The 18,945-nt window shown below is 37.3% G+C and overlaps 1 protein-coding gene across 1 annotated transcript in view; it reads right to left on the bottom strand.

Annotated features, from left to right (window-relative positions):
• The window catches only part of KAT6A (K(lysine) acetyltransferase 6A), a 51,912-nt gene that overhangs the window by 26,743 nt on the left and 6,224 nt on the right, over positions 1 to 18,945 (bottom strand). The window contains 4 exon segments of the mRNA XM_009328291.1: positions 1,383 to 1,518; positions 2,308 to 2,389; positions 2,648 to 2,763; positions 3,334 to 3,442. Of these exon segments, the coding sequence (XP_009326566.1) occupies positions 1,383 to 1,518; positions 2,308 to 2,389; positions 2,648 to 2,763; positions 3,334 to 3,442 (443 nt within the window).

Below are 18,945 nucleotides of genomic sequence, written 5' to 3'. Positions count from 1 at the left end.
GGTGACTTGTGTCGGTGAGGGCTCTCGGGTGGATCCCATCCGGCCCCATAGACTTGCGAGCGTCAGTTAGCTAAGAACCTATACCACTGATGGTCATCTTAGCAGAAAACAGTGTCGATCTCCAACCAGCTGCCATCTTTCAGGCTGGAAATTTTAAAACTCCATTGAGATAACTGAGTATTTAACACTTCTCAGAGGGATTGCTCTAGACCGACTGCTGTTTCAGGAAACTGACTGTTTTTAGCTACAAACTTTGCAGCTACAGAGGATAGAAATAGGCTGCTTTTTCCTAAAAAGACAAACTAAGCATCTGTGCATAATTCTGTGGATATATTTTGCAAGTGAAATGATGGAACAAAGGCAAAATAATTGTGAATAAATCATGACATAAAAATTAAAAAAAGATAAAACAGCAATAGCAGATAGCTAGCTTTCCTTTTGCCCCTCTGAATTATATCAGGAGTTCCTCTAAGCAAAGGTATCACACAGACTGAAAAAAAATGCGATGTTTAAGAGAGACATTCCCTCTACGTTTTTATAAGCATTAAACTTCGTAAGGTTTTTTTTCCAGAACATCCTTTGGTGCTATTGGTTAGAATCAAGTGGTAGTTCAACTTTTTTTTTTAAGCTGATCTGATGCCCAAGACAGAAGTTCTTGTGACATGCTCCTTCAGTTTTGTCCCCTGCACAGTCAATAGAGCTGCATCACAACAGGCACTGCACAGCAATCTTAACTCAAGGAAATTGCTCTGGCTGAACAGTTATCCAAAGAATTCCCGCCCACCCAAATCCAGTTCCCTGATGACTGGCTGCCCCACAACAACCGTGACAAAGTACGCTGGTTTTGGCTGGGATATTTTCTTCATAGAAGCTAGTATGAGGCCACACAATCTGTCCCAGCCCAATAGAGTGCCCCAAAAATGCAGAAACATGTGAATGGAAGCAGAAAGGGGCCAAATATTTTCTGGCAGCAGTGTCAGATCAAATATACATCAAACAACAACCTCACATGCTTTATTGTAGATTACTTAGTTTCTCTAAACATCAGAAAGGGTTCTTGAGAAATGCAAAGCAAAACAATTATGCTGGAAGAAGCAGCCATCCAGCAAAACAGACTTGACATGAACAGCAAAATTCATCTATGACTATAAGGAGTAGTTCAAAACTAAATAGCAAGTTATTACAAATAGTCACAAATCTAGGCAAAAAGAAGCACTCAGATTACTTCTAGTCTTTCACAGCACTCTTCAGAAATTCTGTATTAAATAACGAAAAGCTCTTCATTGTAAGAGAGATCTTCTCACAGAGTAGACCAGACACTTCAGAAATACCCACTCCCCTACAGAATCTCACACTTTACTCCTCCTTATAGAGAGACTTACGTTGTATTTTGATTCTTTAACCTGTTTTTGGGACGTCCTATTGGGTTAGCATACCGTCGTTTTATCTGTGCTGCCTTCTTGTGTAGAAGTTTTCTTCCTTTCTTCCGTGGCCGACATATTTGACATATCCACATACCTATAAGACACAAGTCCCCATCACTGAATGCAGGGGACATCTATATAGGACAAAAAGGAGAATTACAGGCCCCAGGCCTTCTGACAGAAAGGGTAGGAACAGTACCAAAGGCCCCAATTATCACATATACATGTAAGAAAAATTATGTATATGTTCCAGCAATCTAAACTCGAGTCCAGTTAATTTCCCACCCCCCCACACCCCCCCCAGACAAACTTCCCACAACCATGCAGGAAGTCTCTTCAATTCGTAGCACATTATCAGAAAACCATAAAAAAGTAACACATTTATTTATCCCATATTCCACTTAGGACTACACTACTTCCAACTATCTTCTATAGGAAAATTTTCTTCTAACTGTCAAGGAAGAATCTTCATCGATAACCTGCTTTCTGATGGAAAACAGAAGTTTGGTTGTCCTCCAGGATTCTCTACTGTCCAAATGGATATGACTTCAAAAACTTAAGAAGCCCATCTCATTCTTTTGTACATGACTATTCATTCAAATGGAAGCTGATCATTTTAACCTGCAAGGACCACTTCTATTCCCTCAAACCTCAAAGATTTTTTTCAAAACCCTCACAGACAGTAATGTACAGGAAGCAGAAGACAGTGGAAAATCCAGATGTGAAGCTCTGACCCTTCTCTAGTTTCTAATACCTGAAAAGCAATACCGTAAAGAACAAGTTAAATGTAGCTAAAAGAGGACCAAATATGTGGAAGCACTTTCTACCTAGTGCTCTCTTCCAACACCATCTTAAGTTACCCTTTTCATCACAAAGTCCTCACCTTTTGGCATCCTGGTAAGAGGGGGGTCACAGCACTCCATATGAAAGCCACGGTCACATGAGTCACAAAATAGCATGTTATCCTGTTGAAGACAGATAAAGTTAATCTCTTTTTAGATGTGCATCAGCATCAAGCCCTCCATTAATTTGTCACCATCTCAGAGAACACGCACATAGTTTTCAACTACAGACATATCATAGTATTTCACAGGTCTCAGAAAGACTACCAGACTCAAACAAAAGCTGCAAATATTTGACTCTAGGATGATTTTATTTTGTAGTTTAACAACATCCACAAGACTGATATCCTCTTCATTCAGTCCATATTCCACCATACTCACAGCATTTTTGCCCTGATCTCGACAGGAACTGCAAGTTTTGCACTCAATACACTGCCATCGCAAGGCTTTCACTCGAACTGTCAACTCTGGAGAGAACTTCAAACAGGACGGATGACCTACAGAAAAAGGAGAAAATTATACCAGTAAAGCCATTTCTCTGCTATTAATGCTCACAGATAGCTCACAGAGAGATTACTTTATCAATTACGTATTCCCATGCAGAATTTTGGTTATCCAGATACTCCTATTTTTAGGTGCTTCTATTCTTATCTACTTATAACACAAAAACAATACCCTAGATAGCAAGTGGCAGGCCCACATACAAAAGAACACCAAGATAGTTTTTCATAACTGAATTGAGAAACACGATAAAATTGGTCATCATTACCACATTTTTAAGGAAACCTCCAGGAGCCAAATGAACTATTTGTGTTAGGTTAACTTAACTGTCTCCCTTCTGGGAGCATGAGATTCAGCTGAACTAACTATATTATATGCCATAGATGCATACTCCTCATATGTATGGGTCAGGAGTAGTCACTGTACTAGACTTCTCTGTTTCCAGTGGCAAGGTTATTATTAGATGCATACTCCTCATATGTATGGGTCAGTAGCAGTCACTATACCAAGCTCTTCTGTCTCAAGTGGATGGGTTATTACTAGCAGCACTGTAAATTATCACCTACCACTGTTGCCACAGTCAGCACAAGAGATGAGCTCTTCAGGTTTCTTCTCCCGATTTTGCTCTTTTGTACCAAGGCAGAAACTGCAGATTGGAATTGGTTCAGCAACCGGCTGTGAGGAAAACAGACAATAAAAGCACTGAGTATATCAAGGTAGCGAATTGTAATACACAAAATCACACAGACATTCATATCACATGTAACCAGTATGTAATATACACTGTGTCTCACAGATTTTATTTGGTTCTCACCACACAATACTGCATTAACTGTAACCTGAATAAAAGTTAGAACTCCAAAGACAAAAGACATAATCCCAAGTGCAAAGGAAAACAGAACAGAATTCCAGGGCTAGGGGAAACTTGGAAAAACAAGCTGGGAAAGAGAGCTATAAATTAATACATAACTGAATGCAAAGTTAGAGAGAGTTGGTGCCTTAATTTGTCAACAAATGAATGAGCTGTGAGGTGATGCAGTGGTGGAAAAAAAGCACAGATGACCCCAGAACACAGCAGTCTTAGAAATTCCCACCAGGTATCCAGAAAGCGGTAGTGCAATCGTCAAAAGCATTTGCAATACATTACCTGGAATAAAACGTGCTATAGAACAAGTACAACAACTGTACAACTATTAACATGGTTATAAAAAATGAAAATAAAAGAAAATTCTCTTGTAAGAAATTATGTGAATATGCTGCTCAGCACTCAAAAGCAGCAGACGAAAAGGTTTGCCCTCTCTGAAGAAGTTCAGGGAGGTTATGGAAAAAGATGTATTTAAGATGAGGCACAACACTAGCAAAATAACAAATAGATATTAACTAGCCAAGAATACATTTGCCCTGGAATAAGCAAGAGGTTTTTAAACCAAAGGACTGACATTCTACAACAGCCACCTCAAAGAAGTAACAAGTGCAATAACTGATTATTTTAAAGTGGCACTTGATCAACTAGTGAGAGCGAAAGGATAGCCTTATCTCCAGTAACATTAAAGTGCTGGATTTCATAATCTAGCAAATTCTTTCTAATCCAATTCTGCATTTTCCAAGACAAGTCTGTGATTTATAGTTTTAAGGGCAAAGATGTAAGCAAAATTTAATTTAAAAATATAATAAAAATATGCTAAAATCACATTTAAAACACTGAAAACACAAAAAATGTTAGATTATGGTCAATTTTGAGACACTTTCTTTGTATAGCTGTTATCACGTTGCAGTTAATGATTTTAGACATACCTTTTTCAAAGTATATTATGCAGCTACATATGCACATACTGTTAATTATTGTATGGAAGTATATGCCAGAAGAACTTCAAGGAATCTTTACTCTGGCTAAGCCAAAGTAAAAGCTATATCCAGCATAGTTTCTTGCACAAATCAGGTTGGTTTATATTACAGTAATATAGAAACTGGAAGTTTCAAGCTCTCTCTTTACTTCTGTGTACAGATCCAGTATACTTACAGACTGAGGTGTGTTCCTTAAAACATCCACTAGATGGAAACAATCAGAACACCTTAGAAAATTTGCTATTTCAAAATTAAGGCACACAGTGTGGAATGACTACTTGGGAATGAAAGCCTAACATTCCTCATCCTGAACACAAGTATTTATCAGCCTTTGGGTAAATCCCAGACGATGTTGAAGTGTAAACTAATATGAAATCACCTGCCCATCAAACTATTTCAGTCTGAAACACATTCATAGGTTTAGTTAATTGAAGGATTCCAGCTTCTGCTCCTTTTGAGAAAGGGAGAAAACAAGACAACTGTAGATAGTTATGCCAAGCACACAAATAGTTAATATCCAAGTGGGAGGGGGAAACTAGCATCCTCACTTCCACAGGAAGTCAGGAAGTATCTTTCCAGCCATAGTCACCACAGTAACGTTGGCTAAAATCAGCTATGTAGGGATCCCCCATCCTCTTTTAACACAGAGAGGGGACTGACTGTGCATAAATTGTTCTCTTTTTGTTCATGACTGGACTCTAGGTGCCAGACAGCTGGCTGCTTCCAGTTAGTATGAGGTTTACTAGAGGGAAAAACTGTGTATTAAGGGTCTGTCAGTGCTTTAATTTCTTTGGAGTCAAGATTTCAGGAACTACTTTTACCCTCTACCTTCTGAGAAACATTCACTTGTCTTCTTACCTTCAATCTCTTCTTCCTGAGGAATACTTAATAATAACTTGTTCCAAGAGGTAGTAACTAACCTTCATCTTTCCCATAAGAATAATAACTGGTTCTTTTTTTTGCTATTGTATCCACACTTCAATACTACACAAAGTAGATAAACACCATTATTCCCATTTTCAGATAAGAAAATGCTCAGAGAAGATTCCTTGAGTAACATCAACAAGCAGATCAGCATGAGAACTAAAGAATGCAATGATCCCTGTCTAGGCATCTGCTGGTCCTCTCTGAAAGAAATACAATGATCTTGATCCGCCACAAAGTTGCATTAAGAAAGTTTAGAATCCTTTAGAATCCAATCTGGCATGTTCAATCATCCTTTATATTTGGTCATATATATATTAAAAAAATAAATAAAAATTTACAAAAACTCTTTAGCTGCTTTTAAGTAAAGCAAATTGTAACTTCCACAATATTACAAGTGCGGTTTTGCCAGAAATGGACTCAGTGAACATGATTTCACATCCCAGAATCATTCGCTTCCCTCTCATTTCAGTCTGAGGTTATGATAAAGTTTCATAGACAATCTCAACTACATTGTAACCGTCTTTCAGACAGAAGGTAAAAAGGAACATTTATTCTTTCTAATAGTTAAAATTTAATGTGACTGGACATTCAACAGCATCAATTTCCTTGCATGTATGGCTAAATCTTACTTTCTGACACAGTTTACTGATTTTTAACTCATATTTAAGAGCCAATGTGACATTGAAGTTGCACTATCGGATGCTGAGGTTTACATCTGGTATTAAAAAAAAAGCAATGAAGCAGAAGAAGGGTTAAGAATGACAACCAAGCTATGACAAAAAGATTTATATTACTCTACACACTTCTGTTAGCTTTGAAGTTACCAATTGAAAGCAGAAATAATTAAGTGAATGAAGACTGCCAAAAATACAAAAAGAAACCATGATCCAAAACCCCAGCACTTCCTTGCTCTGAATATAGAATTAACCTCAGTGATACTGTAATAGACCAGAACACGCACAAAATGTTGTTTTTCTAAATACAAAAGGGACAACTTACTTTCAGAACTGAAATCTGTACCAAATTTCAATCTAAATTGCTTACATATCTCAAGAAAACATTTATGGCTTTAGTTCAAAGGGCTGTAAAATGATGAGTTAATTCAGAGACTTGACATAAGCCTAAAATGCCTACTCTGCAAATCTGGACATATAGAATCAAACTGCTACAGACAAGTACTCAGAAATGCTGTCAACATATAGTTACAATTAAACAACCGGAAGAATTTCGTTTTCCACTATCTATGTAATCACAGTAGCGCTTGGAGAGACTACTTATTCATGGAGAAGGGCTGTACCCCAACATCACAATACAAAGAAACGAGGCAAATCATATTTGCCATCACAGAGTAAGAACTGATGTTTTTGCCATCCCTTACACATTACATCAAGAATGCATTTGGTCTAACATCTGCAAGTGTAGCAAAATGGACTTAATTATGTGGTCATACCTTATTAACTGTATTACTGAATTGCACTATGACCACAGATAAGACATTCAAACTTTTGGCACCACTTAAAGAACACAAACACCATTTGGTAATTTTTTTTTTTTTTTTTTTTTTTTTTTGAGAAACGAAGGAGACTAGCTTTACTACTTCTGAAGGAGTTATACACTACAGCCCCTGACAAAGTGACGTAGTTTGAAAAACTGAACCCCTCGCAAAGCATGAAAAGGGGATTTCTTCCCTCTGGTCAACATCACAGCGGACACCATGGAACGAGATAAATCATGTGAAAGAAGACAAGAAGAGAGTAAAAGTTTTGCCAGCAGTATTAGGTGTACATGAAAGATACAGTAAGAATTAACAAATTGTTATTGGGCAGCAAGTAAGAAAAATAAAGAGAACAGAACAACCTACAAGAAGGGGAAGGGAGAAACGAATGGTAAAAGGCTCCTTGCAGGGAGCAGATGATAAAATTGTAAATAATGCAAAAAAGGAATAAATATTTCCTATCTATTTTTGCTTTATATGTTTAAATATTACAGACAAATACAAGACGAATATAAAATAGAAATTAGATTATCGAGACTATTACTAGGATTGTATGTCTAGCTCCAATATTCATGTAACAGCAGGATATGGAAATAATTTTCAAAGGACAGACAATAAAAATTATTTAAGAATAGATGACCTACAGAAATTAATATACTCAGGAATAACTGAGAAATTAATTGGACACTAAATGTAAGTATTTATACATGGAAGAAATATAAACATATTAACATAGAGCAACCTTTCTGACAAAGCAATAACAGGTGAACCAATTCCTGACAGTTAGATAGGCACAGTCTTAAAATAAACTATTATCTTCTACATGCAAGTCAAGTAATAAAGATAAAACAAAAGAAACTCATAGCCAGCAGATGTATAGATAATAAGAAGCTCTTTTAAATGTATTATGGGTAAAGAATCCTAAGCACAGCTTTTCTTACAAAACATCACAGAACTATTACCGAAAACATAAACGCAAAAATATTCCACAAGTATTTGTTCTATGTTTTGGGAAAAAGCTACTGAGGTAATCCTACCACATGATGCCACTGAGATGCCCTCCTTGGCAACCCTAAGTAGTTCCCATTTAAAAATCCCCCAAAGTTACAGTTCATATGCCAACAGCTGATGCTACTAACACTTCAAGCCTTTATGATGCTTACTAAAGATTTCTTTCTGTACATATTCCTAAGAAACAACAATTAACAGCTTAGGTGCATTAAATACATCCTTTCTGCCAATACCTTCCTACCTCGTGGGAAACCTTGTGACATCAAACACTGCAGTCCTATATACTTATTAATCAAAGAACAATAGGACAGTAAAAGGAATAAAAAATTGACTGTTTAAATGTATTATAAAGAAATATTGTGCATTTAAACCTATTGTATACTTCAAGCAATATTTACTACACTACATCAAAATCCACCTGTTGGCCCAAATTTTCATTTAAATAAGTTACGTTAGCCTCTACCATGAGTACTGTTTGATATAGTTTTAGATGACTTACACATGCCCACACATTTGTATCTCTTACCACATACATGCAACTCATTCATACAAGAATGGACATTTCACAAGTGACAGCAGACATTTTAGATACCAGTGATACTGTTATCCACTGAAGGTATCAATCCCTTTGACGTCAATTGCATATTCACATCTTGCTGGTCCCAATGCTGTGGTTAGTTTTTGTAGAAGTCATTTTAAAATAATATCAACTTGCTAAACTGTATGCAGAGCACATTGGAATAGCTTTTGCAGAGCAAAATAAGACTGATGACAATTTCACTCCTTTTGGCACAGAAAAGCCAGCAGCAATGAACAGTGATATCACCCACTACATTGTATGGGAACATATAAGTGACATGTCATTCAATGTAATTTCTAGAAGCGATCTGATCAAAGGTCTGACAGACATTCAAGCTCAGAAGAGACTGCAGACAGCTATGCCCCTTTGAACACCACTTACAGCTACCACCTTTCTCCTGATGGCAAAAACCACTAACACCATCACACCCCAAAAAGAGCACCAAGCAAACATCAATTCAGCAGTGCAGGCTACATTATTAGCATCAGTGAATGCTGTTGGGACCTCCACTCTGACTTTTTGATCTGAGAGACTACAGTATTTTTTTTTTGCAAGAGGAAACCATACTCTTTGACCCATTGTTTCTTTTTATCTGTCTCAAACCCATGACATTTTCTTTTTGTGTGTGTGTGTGTAATCCCTTGTAAGAAACTGCCACAGTTCTTGGAAATCAAAACCTAGGAGTTAAACCACTTATATAATCTGACACACTTTAAAGAAGTCTAGTACATTAATGAGGCAGTTTGCCTTTGGAAAAAAAAAAGACTACCATACCAGATTTATAAAAGTATCTTTTATAAACATATCTTATTCAATCAAGGGATTGCTGTCAGAATAACAACTTCCTGAGCTGCAGTCCTACTTTTTTTTTTTTTTAAACATATGTTGCTACTCTCCAAGCCTTTCAGCTGAAGGTTTTACCACTACATCCTAAAGAACATGTCCACTTCCTGCTTCTTTAATTTGCTCCCTCACCTTCCATGAGAAAGGCTAGTACAGGAAGAGACACAGCAGGGAAAAAAAAATCCAGAACTTTCAGCAGAAGTCAAGTCCTTGTTTTTGTTTTAAGTAAGAAGTGCTCTACAAAGTTCGTATTTTATAATATACAGTCAGTAACATGGCAATCTCAGAGACGCTCCCTGACAAAAGTCTGTCAGAGCATGAATTATATAACCTACTAACCAAGGAATTATATTTTCCTTTGGAGCAAGAGCTTACCCCAGGCAGCAGTACCCCAAAGCGTACTCAGTCTCTTTCCTGGCCAGCAAAGACACCTCCGTCTTATCAACAATGATGACAACAATAATCTCCACTTGTCTTTGCTTTGATTTACTTGGCTGTAAAAAGGAAACAACATTTCCCTTTCTCAAATTCTGATATTAGAGTTAAATTTCAACATGGCAGTTACATTGAAACTGAACAACTCCAATGTTCTCATTGTCATTTCAGCTACTTTCATTCAGCTGTGTATATGCACTACTGCTGGATGGTAACTGGTATGAGTAAGAGAAGAATTTTTTCTTTTATCTGTTTGACTTGAAGGGAAAACTTGAAGGCATTGTGCAATGCAGGGCAGCTGATCCTTTTACTGAAATGTTTTAGAATTCGATTCTAATGTAACAACAACATGGCACTAAAGAGCAGTGAGCATGAAAAAACAGGTACAACTAAGTAAGCTTGTGTCTGATGTATTTCAGACTGCCACCCTGCTTCACTAAGGATGAGCCTCAAAATTATTTTCCTAGCCCACACACCTTCACTTGCATGCTTTTCTTTTGCTCGTGTCTACACTGCATTTGTATTTGCAAATCACTTAATATCATTAAACTGCACTTAACTATGCTTCTATTCACCTTGTACATGCTTCCATCCAACTTCAGCTCCAAAATCCTCATGTAGCTGCAGCAAAGTATATGACATTAGCCAGAAGAAACCTAATTTGTAAGATAAGATGACTTACAAATAAAGTTCATTCAAGTAATCAAGTAACCAAACTTTAATGATACTCCCATGACTGCCACACAATGTTGCATCAAGGAGTCTTCTATGACTCTGCTTCACTAGTTGTAGTGTAATACTTTGTTCTTGCATTAAAAAAAAGCAGCATTACTACAGCCCCTGCAGACTTGTATACAAGTTATGGGGAATTTATTGTATTAGCAGTTCACATCAGAATTGTTTGAGATTCAATGATAGCTTCATATGATTACATACGCTTTCCAGCTATGTGACTGAGGTAATTACAAAATGCTTATATGACCATAAAAGCTGCATATTCCTCGTGAAGCATTAGAAGACACGAACAATTATATTTGTTATGGTTCTCCCTATCTCTTATTTTTCTATAGAGATTATTGGCTAGCAAAGCTTAGCAGTGAATTTCATTAGCTGTCTTGCAATTTATTTTTTTCTTGAATATAAATACTTTTCTGCAAACAGGAGGAGCAGAAAGTATATATCATTTCACTGAAAAAAAATTTCCCCAAACACAGCTGGCCTCATCTAACAGTGGCTATCCTATATCATTTGTGAAAGCAACCTTGTGAAAGCAAAGCTGGAACATTCATGCAACTTTCCAGGGAAGAAGTAAACTATTTCATGTATCCTCTGCAGGAAGTTCATGAGCAATTTATTTAATCAAAGAGAATTTTACAGATCCTCTGTACAGTCAAAGATAGTCTTTCTTATCTCTTCTAGCCAGTATTCGTGCACACCCTGTTCATCCCCATAGTCCTTCAAATTTGGATGTCTACATGTAAACACTGTCTAGCTTTGGAAGAACCAGATCAAAGATTATCCTTCACAGCTTCAATGTTTCCTATATTTACCACCTCTGACAAATTGCAAACAAACACTTAACCACATTTACAAAACAAATCAGCTACAGTTTGGGGGAATAAAGAATAAGATTCTACTAGAATTCAAAATGTTTTAGAATAATTTATTAAATTGGAGTAACTTTGAATGTTCAGATCAGGCTACTCCTCCAAAGCTTCTGTGTGAGACTCTGTTACGCTAAGTATGGAGAGATTTCACTGCTGCTGTGTTTGTTCCGCAAAGAACATCCTGGCAAGTGAAAAATCAAGCACACAATGAAAGATTCGTGAAAACAAGACTGGAAGCAGCCAGCTCAGTTTCATACTGCAAATTTTTGGCAGACATTCAACTCCTTCTGCTGTTTTTCTCGCAAACACATCTATCTGTGTGATGTCACCAGATTCAGCAAGGGAGGGAGCCAGAACAAATTGGACTGACAGTGTCTTACAGCCTGCCAGCCTCTCGGCACATGTTGTTACTATACAAAGGATGTCTAGAAACCAAACGTGCTCTACAGATTCACAGACTGTACCCCTTCCTAAAGGCAATTACAAAGAAGTGCCTATGAAAAATGAGGGGCAGAGAGAAAAGGGGGGGGGGGGGGGGGAATTTTTAAACCTCAGTTTTTGGCCAACCCATCTGCTTTGTAGTCTTCTTAATTTAGGAAAAGTGAGGTAGGAAACTCCTCAAAACTCACAGTCAACTCTGCAACCCACACTGTCACAGCGGTCACTGTCAGTAACCTGAATGCACTTTGCTTCCTGCAGACATTTTAACACCATCCGAGGCTCACTAGATACCAGGACCATCTTTGCCCCCATCATCACACGTCTGCTTGTAGTAGTCATTGTGGTTGGAATCGAGTAGGTGTAAAATTAAAGCTAGCGTAAAAGAAACACATACACTCACACCAACTTTTTTTTTCCCCTCTTTGCTCTTTAAGACATCCTGAATATGAGCCCTCCAGAGAGAGAATCTACCACAACTAGTATTTACAGAACCATCCCCACTACAGTACATTTGTTTCTTAGCTAGAAGTTATAACCCAGGAGCACTGATAGATGGCTTTTGAGAATTCATGCTAGGTAATGTTCTTTTGTGTGTCTGTTTTTGAACAATTGACAAACCATTACTCCGCACTTCAAATAGCCCATGCTGTTGCAAAGGTCTGCCTCAAATGCTGAAGCTACTGGAAAGAGTAGATGAACCAGAAAAGCCAGAGGGGAAGTACAACCTACACCACGTGAAGAAAGTGATCTAAAACATGAGGAAACATGTTTCAGTGAGCAGGGCATCACAAAGCCTGGATTCCATGCCTTTTGGATCAGTGGCTGGGGAAGAAAATCACTTCAGTTCCATGCCTCAATAAAATCAGAACTAATGTATTTTATATTACCAAAGTAATTTTACAAATAATGGGAGTTTTGTTGTTTATAGGGAAACCAACATAATTTGGGAAATACTATTCAGTAATATCAACTTGTGGCAGCAATGGGTTCAGTTTTTCAAACCTGGTGAACGTCTCACCCTTCTTCTTCTATCTGAGTTACCAAATCACAGTTCTTAACGTTCTCTCCAGACAGTATGGTGAAGAAAAAATACGAAGCAACTGAGGGTAAAAACAGAAATTCCTTAAAATACTCTTTGTGCTCAAGAAAGCAATGCTAAAATATATTTTAATAGACACATGAAAAACTATTACAATAACACATGTATGTATGTTTGCCTGTGTCAATGGATATTTTGTCTCCAATTCACTTAGTTGAGTCTCACTTGAAAGAAAGAAGCATATTTATATGGCAGAATGATGGCCTACAACATGAGGATACATTAAAACAAGTGTAAGGGAGAAGAGATTAAAAAGTATACAGAAGAAACGACAAGCACGAAATACAGACCTCTTCCTAAGAGAAACATAAAAGGGTCATTTAAAAAGAAAAATCAAAGGACATTCAAAATAAGTGCTGCTGTTTGAGGAAGGACTATTACAATGGAGAGAACATCTGAAATGCTGCTACAAGAGTAAAGTGAAGTGCTCTTCACTTTAATAGCTTAGATATTAATGCAGTATATACAGGCTGAATTCTATGCAGTGGTTATGACATCTGGAAACCTACAAAAAAAAGCAATGTGGATACTACTTGGGGCTGACATGCAAACTGAAGAAATTGCCTTACTATTAGACATGCACGTGATGAGAACTTTACAGAATGTCAACTGGAAATGTTTAGACAGTCAATCGTTAAATAACCTTCCCAGAGCTAGCAAGTCCTCTAATCAGAGGATTAAAACAATTCAAGATTTGTACGTCACAATCAGAATCACATGCCAAGACTTCCTGCCTGCAAACTGGGGCGGGGGCAGGAGGGAAGGGAGGCTCAAATTTCTTTTTTTGCAGTATAAAGAAACTCCCTTCATTTGACACTGATTCAGGAACCTGGCAGTTCAAGTTATTAAAGTTTTCTTCACCCAAAGCTATATCCTGTAAGCTCTCTCCTATACTTTGTCCCAGCTTCCTAATTTTCAAGAAAATAAAGGATGCTTGTCTTAGGAGCAACAGATGATTATATCACTCAATTTTAGATGAAATAATATTTCTAAGAAGTCATAGGCTTCCACAGCTGCAAAAGCAAAACGCACCCCTCAAATCAACAGCAAACTAAAATCTTAACTCCTTTCATTGGAAACAGTTTGCATTCCATGTTACTCTGGTTTTCACAAAAAATCAGGAACTTCAGTGTTGACTTTGATTTCTAAAAATAACAAATTACTTGGGCGAAGATACTTTTGTAAACACCTAAGTAATTTCTGTGCATATAGGTAATTATTCCATCTTTAAATACTGTACACTGCTTTACTTCAACATTACCTGCATCCCTAAAAGAAGGGAAAATACTTCAGTTAGAAAACAAACATGAATGAACAAAAATATTTAACACAATGCAGGGGCCCACATAAACATGATAACAGAGAAGGCACAAAAGGAACTGTGAATGAGAATTTAGTGCATGTTAAAAATACCTATCTGATACAAGGCTGCTATTTGTAGTTTACTCAGAATACCCACACAAGTGCAACTATGGGACCAAATCCTACTCATTTTTTGAAGCTCTACCACCTTGTACATGAAATTGGAGGAAAAAAAAAGAAAATACAAAGTCCATATAATTCTTCACTATCAAAATCGACTGCTCAATATAACACTCTTGACAGTAAGATTTAACAAAGTCCCACGTTCTTGACCCACAGTCCTCATTCAGTGTTATTCTCCTTCCCTGCACCTCGTGCAGTCTGCACAAGCATAGATGATTCCGACATGAGCAGCCTTATACAGCAAGCGTGGCAAAAACCCAAATAGGCACAGATAAAACCTTTTCCAAACAGGTCTGCTGCTGAGAGACTGCCCATACAAAGGTACCCTGAATTTACAAAGCCAGGTGAAGTCTGTGCTGAAGTAAGGCAGTCAGTCACTGCATTTTCAGATGTATATTAAAAAAAAATTGGTAGCAGCACAAAGCAAGTGCATCTACTTTTTCCTGAGATCGCTCTAAAGATTTTGCATGCATCTTAATGATTAGTGGCTTCTGAAGCTTAGTCATTGTAACATTGAGCAGCAGAATTACTTACTTTCCTTCCACGCACACCTTCAAGGAATTCACTATGAGTCCAGACAAGTTCAGAGATCCAGCACTCCAATCAAAACACCTCATTACTAAATATCCAGGATTGAGTCCCAAAGACTGAGGAGAAACTTAATGCCTGGGAGAGGCTGTATATTGTTGAAGAATTTTAAATGAAGTCAAACCTACACACACACATCTAAAATCTGTATCTGTCACCAATTTTTCAGGACTTTTAAGATTAGATGGGACAGTTCAACAGAAATGGGGAGAAATGCACAGAAATGGTGATTTCCTTTATAATTCAGAACACCTTTAGTTTTGACATAATTTCCATTTTACACATGGATAAATGGAGACAGAATGGTGACTCAACTTGCTGATAAAGATTTAAAAGCAAAGATTCCAGAAAAAGGAAGAGCTCCATTCTCATATTTTTAATAACACTTGATACGCAGCTAAATACCTGCACAAGATCCATAATTTGTTCTATCCAATTCTCAGAAATACAGTGAAATGATAGAGGTATTGATAATTAGAAGTTTTAGTAATTCATAGGTCTTCATAGAAACATGCTTGGAAGATTTGGTATTTTCAACCCAGAATTCATTGTTCATGCATGGGTCCACAGAGTGGTTAACTGGCCTTCAAATGTAACTCAAAACAAGCAAATATATTATCAATGGGATTGTTTGCTATGCAAGGGTCACTCTTTTTGGACACCCTTTTCCCTCTTTTCAATCTCACTACAAGTCCAGGTTTACCACAATAGCAGTAACAATGGAAAGACTGCCAGATTCTCGGACAATGAAACAAGCAATGAGCTACAATTTCTCATCCAATACCTGAAGCAGTATTGGTAGCTGTTCCAAGGAAAGGTGTTCGCACAGTCAGGAGAAATTGGTGAGGACAGAAAAATTAAGTCAGATTTACACAACAAATAAAGACAAAACCTAAATAGGTGGAACAGAGACTAGCATGACTTATCACAACTTATTAGGATAAATTTAGTTTGAAACCCTTTAATGAGGCAAGTAGGAGTAAAACATATCTACCCACCTACTCCACAGGGGACAGAAGTCAAAGGACTCAGCAGCCTGTCACACGTAGGATTTGTTTACCAGATTTTCTGTTGATTGCATATTTGTACTTATTTTAAGAACATAGAACCTATCTTTCAACTAAAATGACATTACTTCATTTCATATTTATACCTTTTTAACTGTTTTTCCTGCCACCACTATGACTTAAGATAAAATTGCTGGGAAACTAGGGGAAGGGCAGGGACAGAATTATCCGCCCTCATTCTCTCTGCTGTTTCTTCCCTTGCTACATAACAAAGCTAACACTGGAATCAAGCTGTTGTTTATTTAGCAACGTTCTCCATCAGCCACCCTCCTCCCTGTCTGGCTATACTTTAAAGCTCTGTAGTAAATAAGGTTCCTTTAGTAACCAAACTTCAGAGATGTGTCATTCCATATCTGTCAACAATCTCCAAGACAGAAAGGACTAACAACAGGGATCCAACCAACATATTGGACTAGTCTCTCCCTTTTTAACCAGCTATCCTATACTTAGCTTCTGCTGAAACTGTTGCAGAGAATGCCGTTAAAAACACTTCCTCCACAGTAGTTCCCCATTGACGTAGGTACTCATCACAACATCTGATGTCTTCCCACAGTCATAAACTTTGCCTTTAAGTTACCATTACTCCAAATACTGCCAGAGCGCCTCTTGGTATCATTGCACACTATTTCACCCTAAATGCACCACCTCATAGCATCCGTTCATAGCTGTCCACAACAGTAACATTTCTGACATGCTTACATTTGCTCTATTACTAAGAGCTACTTTACCTGTTCACTAATCGAGTGAATCAAGTTCAAAGTAATTTTTTAGCACTTGAATTTCCAGAGTTACAGAGAGTACTCCATCTGGAGGCCATCTGTTATCAACCACGATTTTTTTTAGACAGAACTACAGCCTTCTCTTCCACAGAACCAGCTGGAAGAGAGTGAATCCTAATCCTCCTCCAGCTGGGAGCCAAAGCTTGAAGAGCACCCTTGGAGAGCAAGGGTGAGCTCTCAAAATGTAATTACAATGCTCTGGTTGCAGATCATTTATGTACTCCACCCAAAACAAACCAATCCACAAATAACTTCCTTACCAGTAATGTCTTAAAGTCCTTTGCTTTAAGACATGGAATTAACAGTTATTAACCTAAAACAGGCACAATATAGCAATAGCTATTGTATGCTTAAAGGCCTTCAAAACAACTATGATGCCCTCAAAGCATTTGAGCTTTCTAAAAAGATACAAAAAGTTTGGCCTCATGTGATAAACACAAGTGCACACTGGGATCTAGAACTATTATTTGCAAGAGGGAAGGCCTAAAGGATGCTGCATGTATAATAACCCACAGTTAAAGTGATTGATAAGTACCAACAGATATAAATAGCAACACAAAACCAGGAAACAGACATGCCATAGGGAACACATGTGAGACAGCAGCACAGGGAATCTGCTTTAAGTATTCCTCCTGTTTTTCAGCCACAGGAGTTTCCCTCGTGTTTTTTTTTTTCCAGGAAGCACTTTCAGAATTTTGTTTTTTTACTCTCAGCTGTACTGCAGGACAATATTAAGATATTTACTTAAAGGTTGCTACAGCCATATCCAGTTTTAACTGACATAAAACAGTTTCAAGAAGAGTGCAAATGGAGATCAATTAATACCATCTGTATTTTCCTTTTAATTGTGGAAGAAACAGTCATACTATTGTCCTGAGATCAAATTTCAAATGCTCTGGAAACATCCAATATGTACATCAATAATTTCAACCTCTCCTTCAGTTAGCTGATGTGTTAACATACTATTTTTTTTTTAATAAAAATTTTACAGAAATTCTTACAGCCTTTTAACCCGTGCTCTGTAACAAGTGTCAACAAAACAAAAGCAGAGCAAGCTGTCTTTATCTAGAGCTTCCAGCCTTAAGACCTGCATCTTACTATAGCTTAGTTCCTCACAACAATGTACCAGGAAAGAGCTCTCTGCTCTTAAACAGTACTAAATATTACTGTGTTGTAGTAGTGCAGTAATTCTTGCATTGTAGTAATACCATATTAACTATTAAACAGTACTTGTTAATTGTAGTCATACTGCAAAAAAATCATGCATAGACCACATAAATGGTAAATTTAATTCCTATTTATTAAATACGTTATTACTATTTTTGTTGACAGTGAACTGATAAACAGAACATGCAGGATAGTGAAACAATACACCTTAGCATTCTAGGGACAACAGCTTTAGCATTTATCAAAAACTGCTGCATTAATAAGGTAACACAGTTTGCCTGGACTTTTATACAAGTACTACATTCTGATCTCCCACATCTTCATTGGTTTTTGACTAAAGCTAGTATTCAAGCTGTAGCTGGATTCCTCCTTCTAGCTTGACCATCATACTACACAATTTTAAAGTCATGCTAAGTGATTCCAAAGGAAGATATACCCTGCAGTAAGTACTGCCATAATACACTGTCACAATTTTTTGTAATCTCAAAACCATGAATGCATTTGTTTTGTAATAACTAAAAGACATGATTAAAATTTTCAGCATGTCGCTAATATACCATGACCTTTATTTGTTACATAGATAGTATATACTACCTTGTGCTCTCCATCTCTTATTTCACACTAAATGCCAACTTTCTAAAACAAAATGCTTTTCAGTTACACTTTTGTACAGTGCCAACACAGTATGACTTGAACTACTAGATACCATAGCCCTACAAATAAAGGCTACTGTACCAGTAAGAGCTGTTCAGGAAGACAACCCAGGGCTTTCCAGACCAACATAGGTTCAGTGAGCTCTTCTGTTTCAA

This window comes from Pygoscelis adeliae, unplaced genomic scaffold, assembly GCF_000699105.1.
Source record: "Pygoscelis adeliae isolate BGI_AS28 unplaced genomic scaffold, ASM69910v1 Scaffold597, whole genome shotgun sequence".
Classification (NCBI taxonomy): Eukaryota; Metazoa; Chordata; class Aves; order Sphenisciformes; family Spheniscidae; genus Pygoscelis; species Pygoscelis adeliae.
Note: the sequence above shows the minus strand (reverse complement) of the source record. Positions and strands in the feature narration are given on the sequence as shown.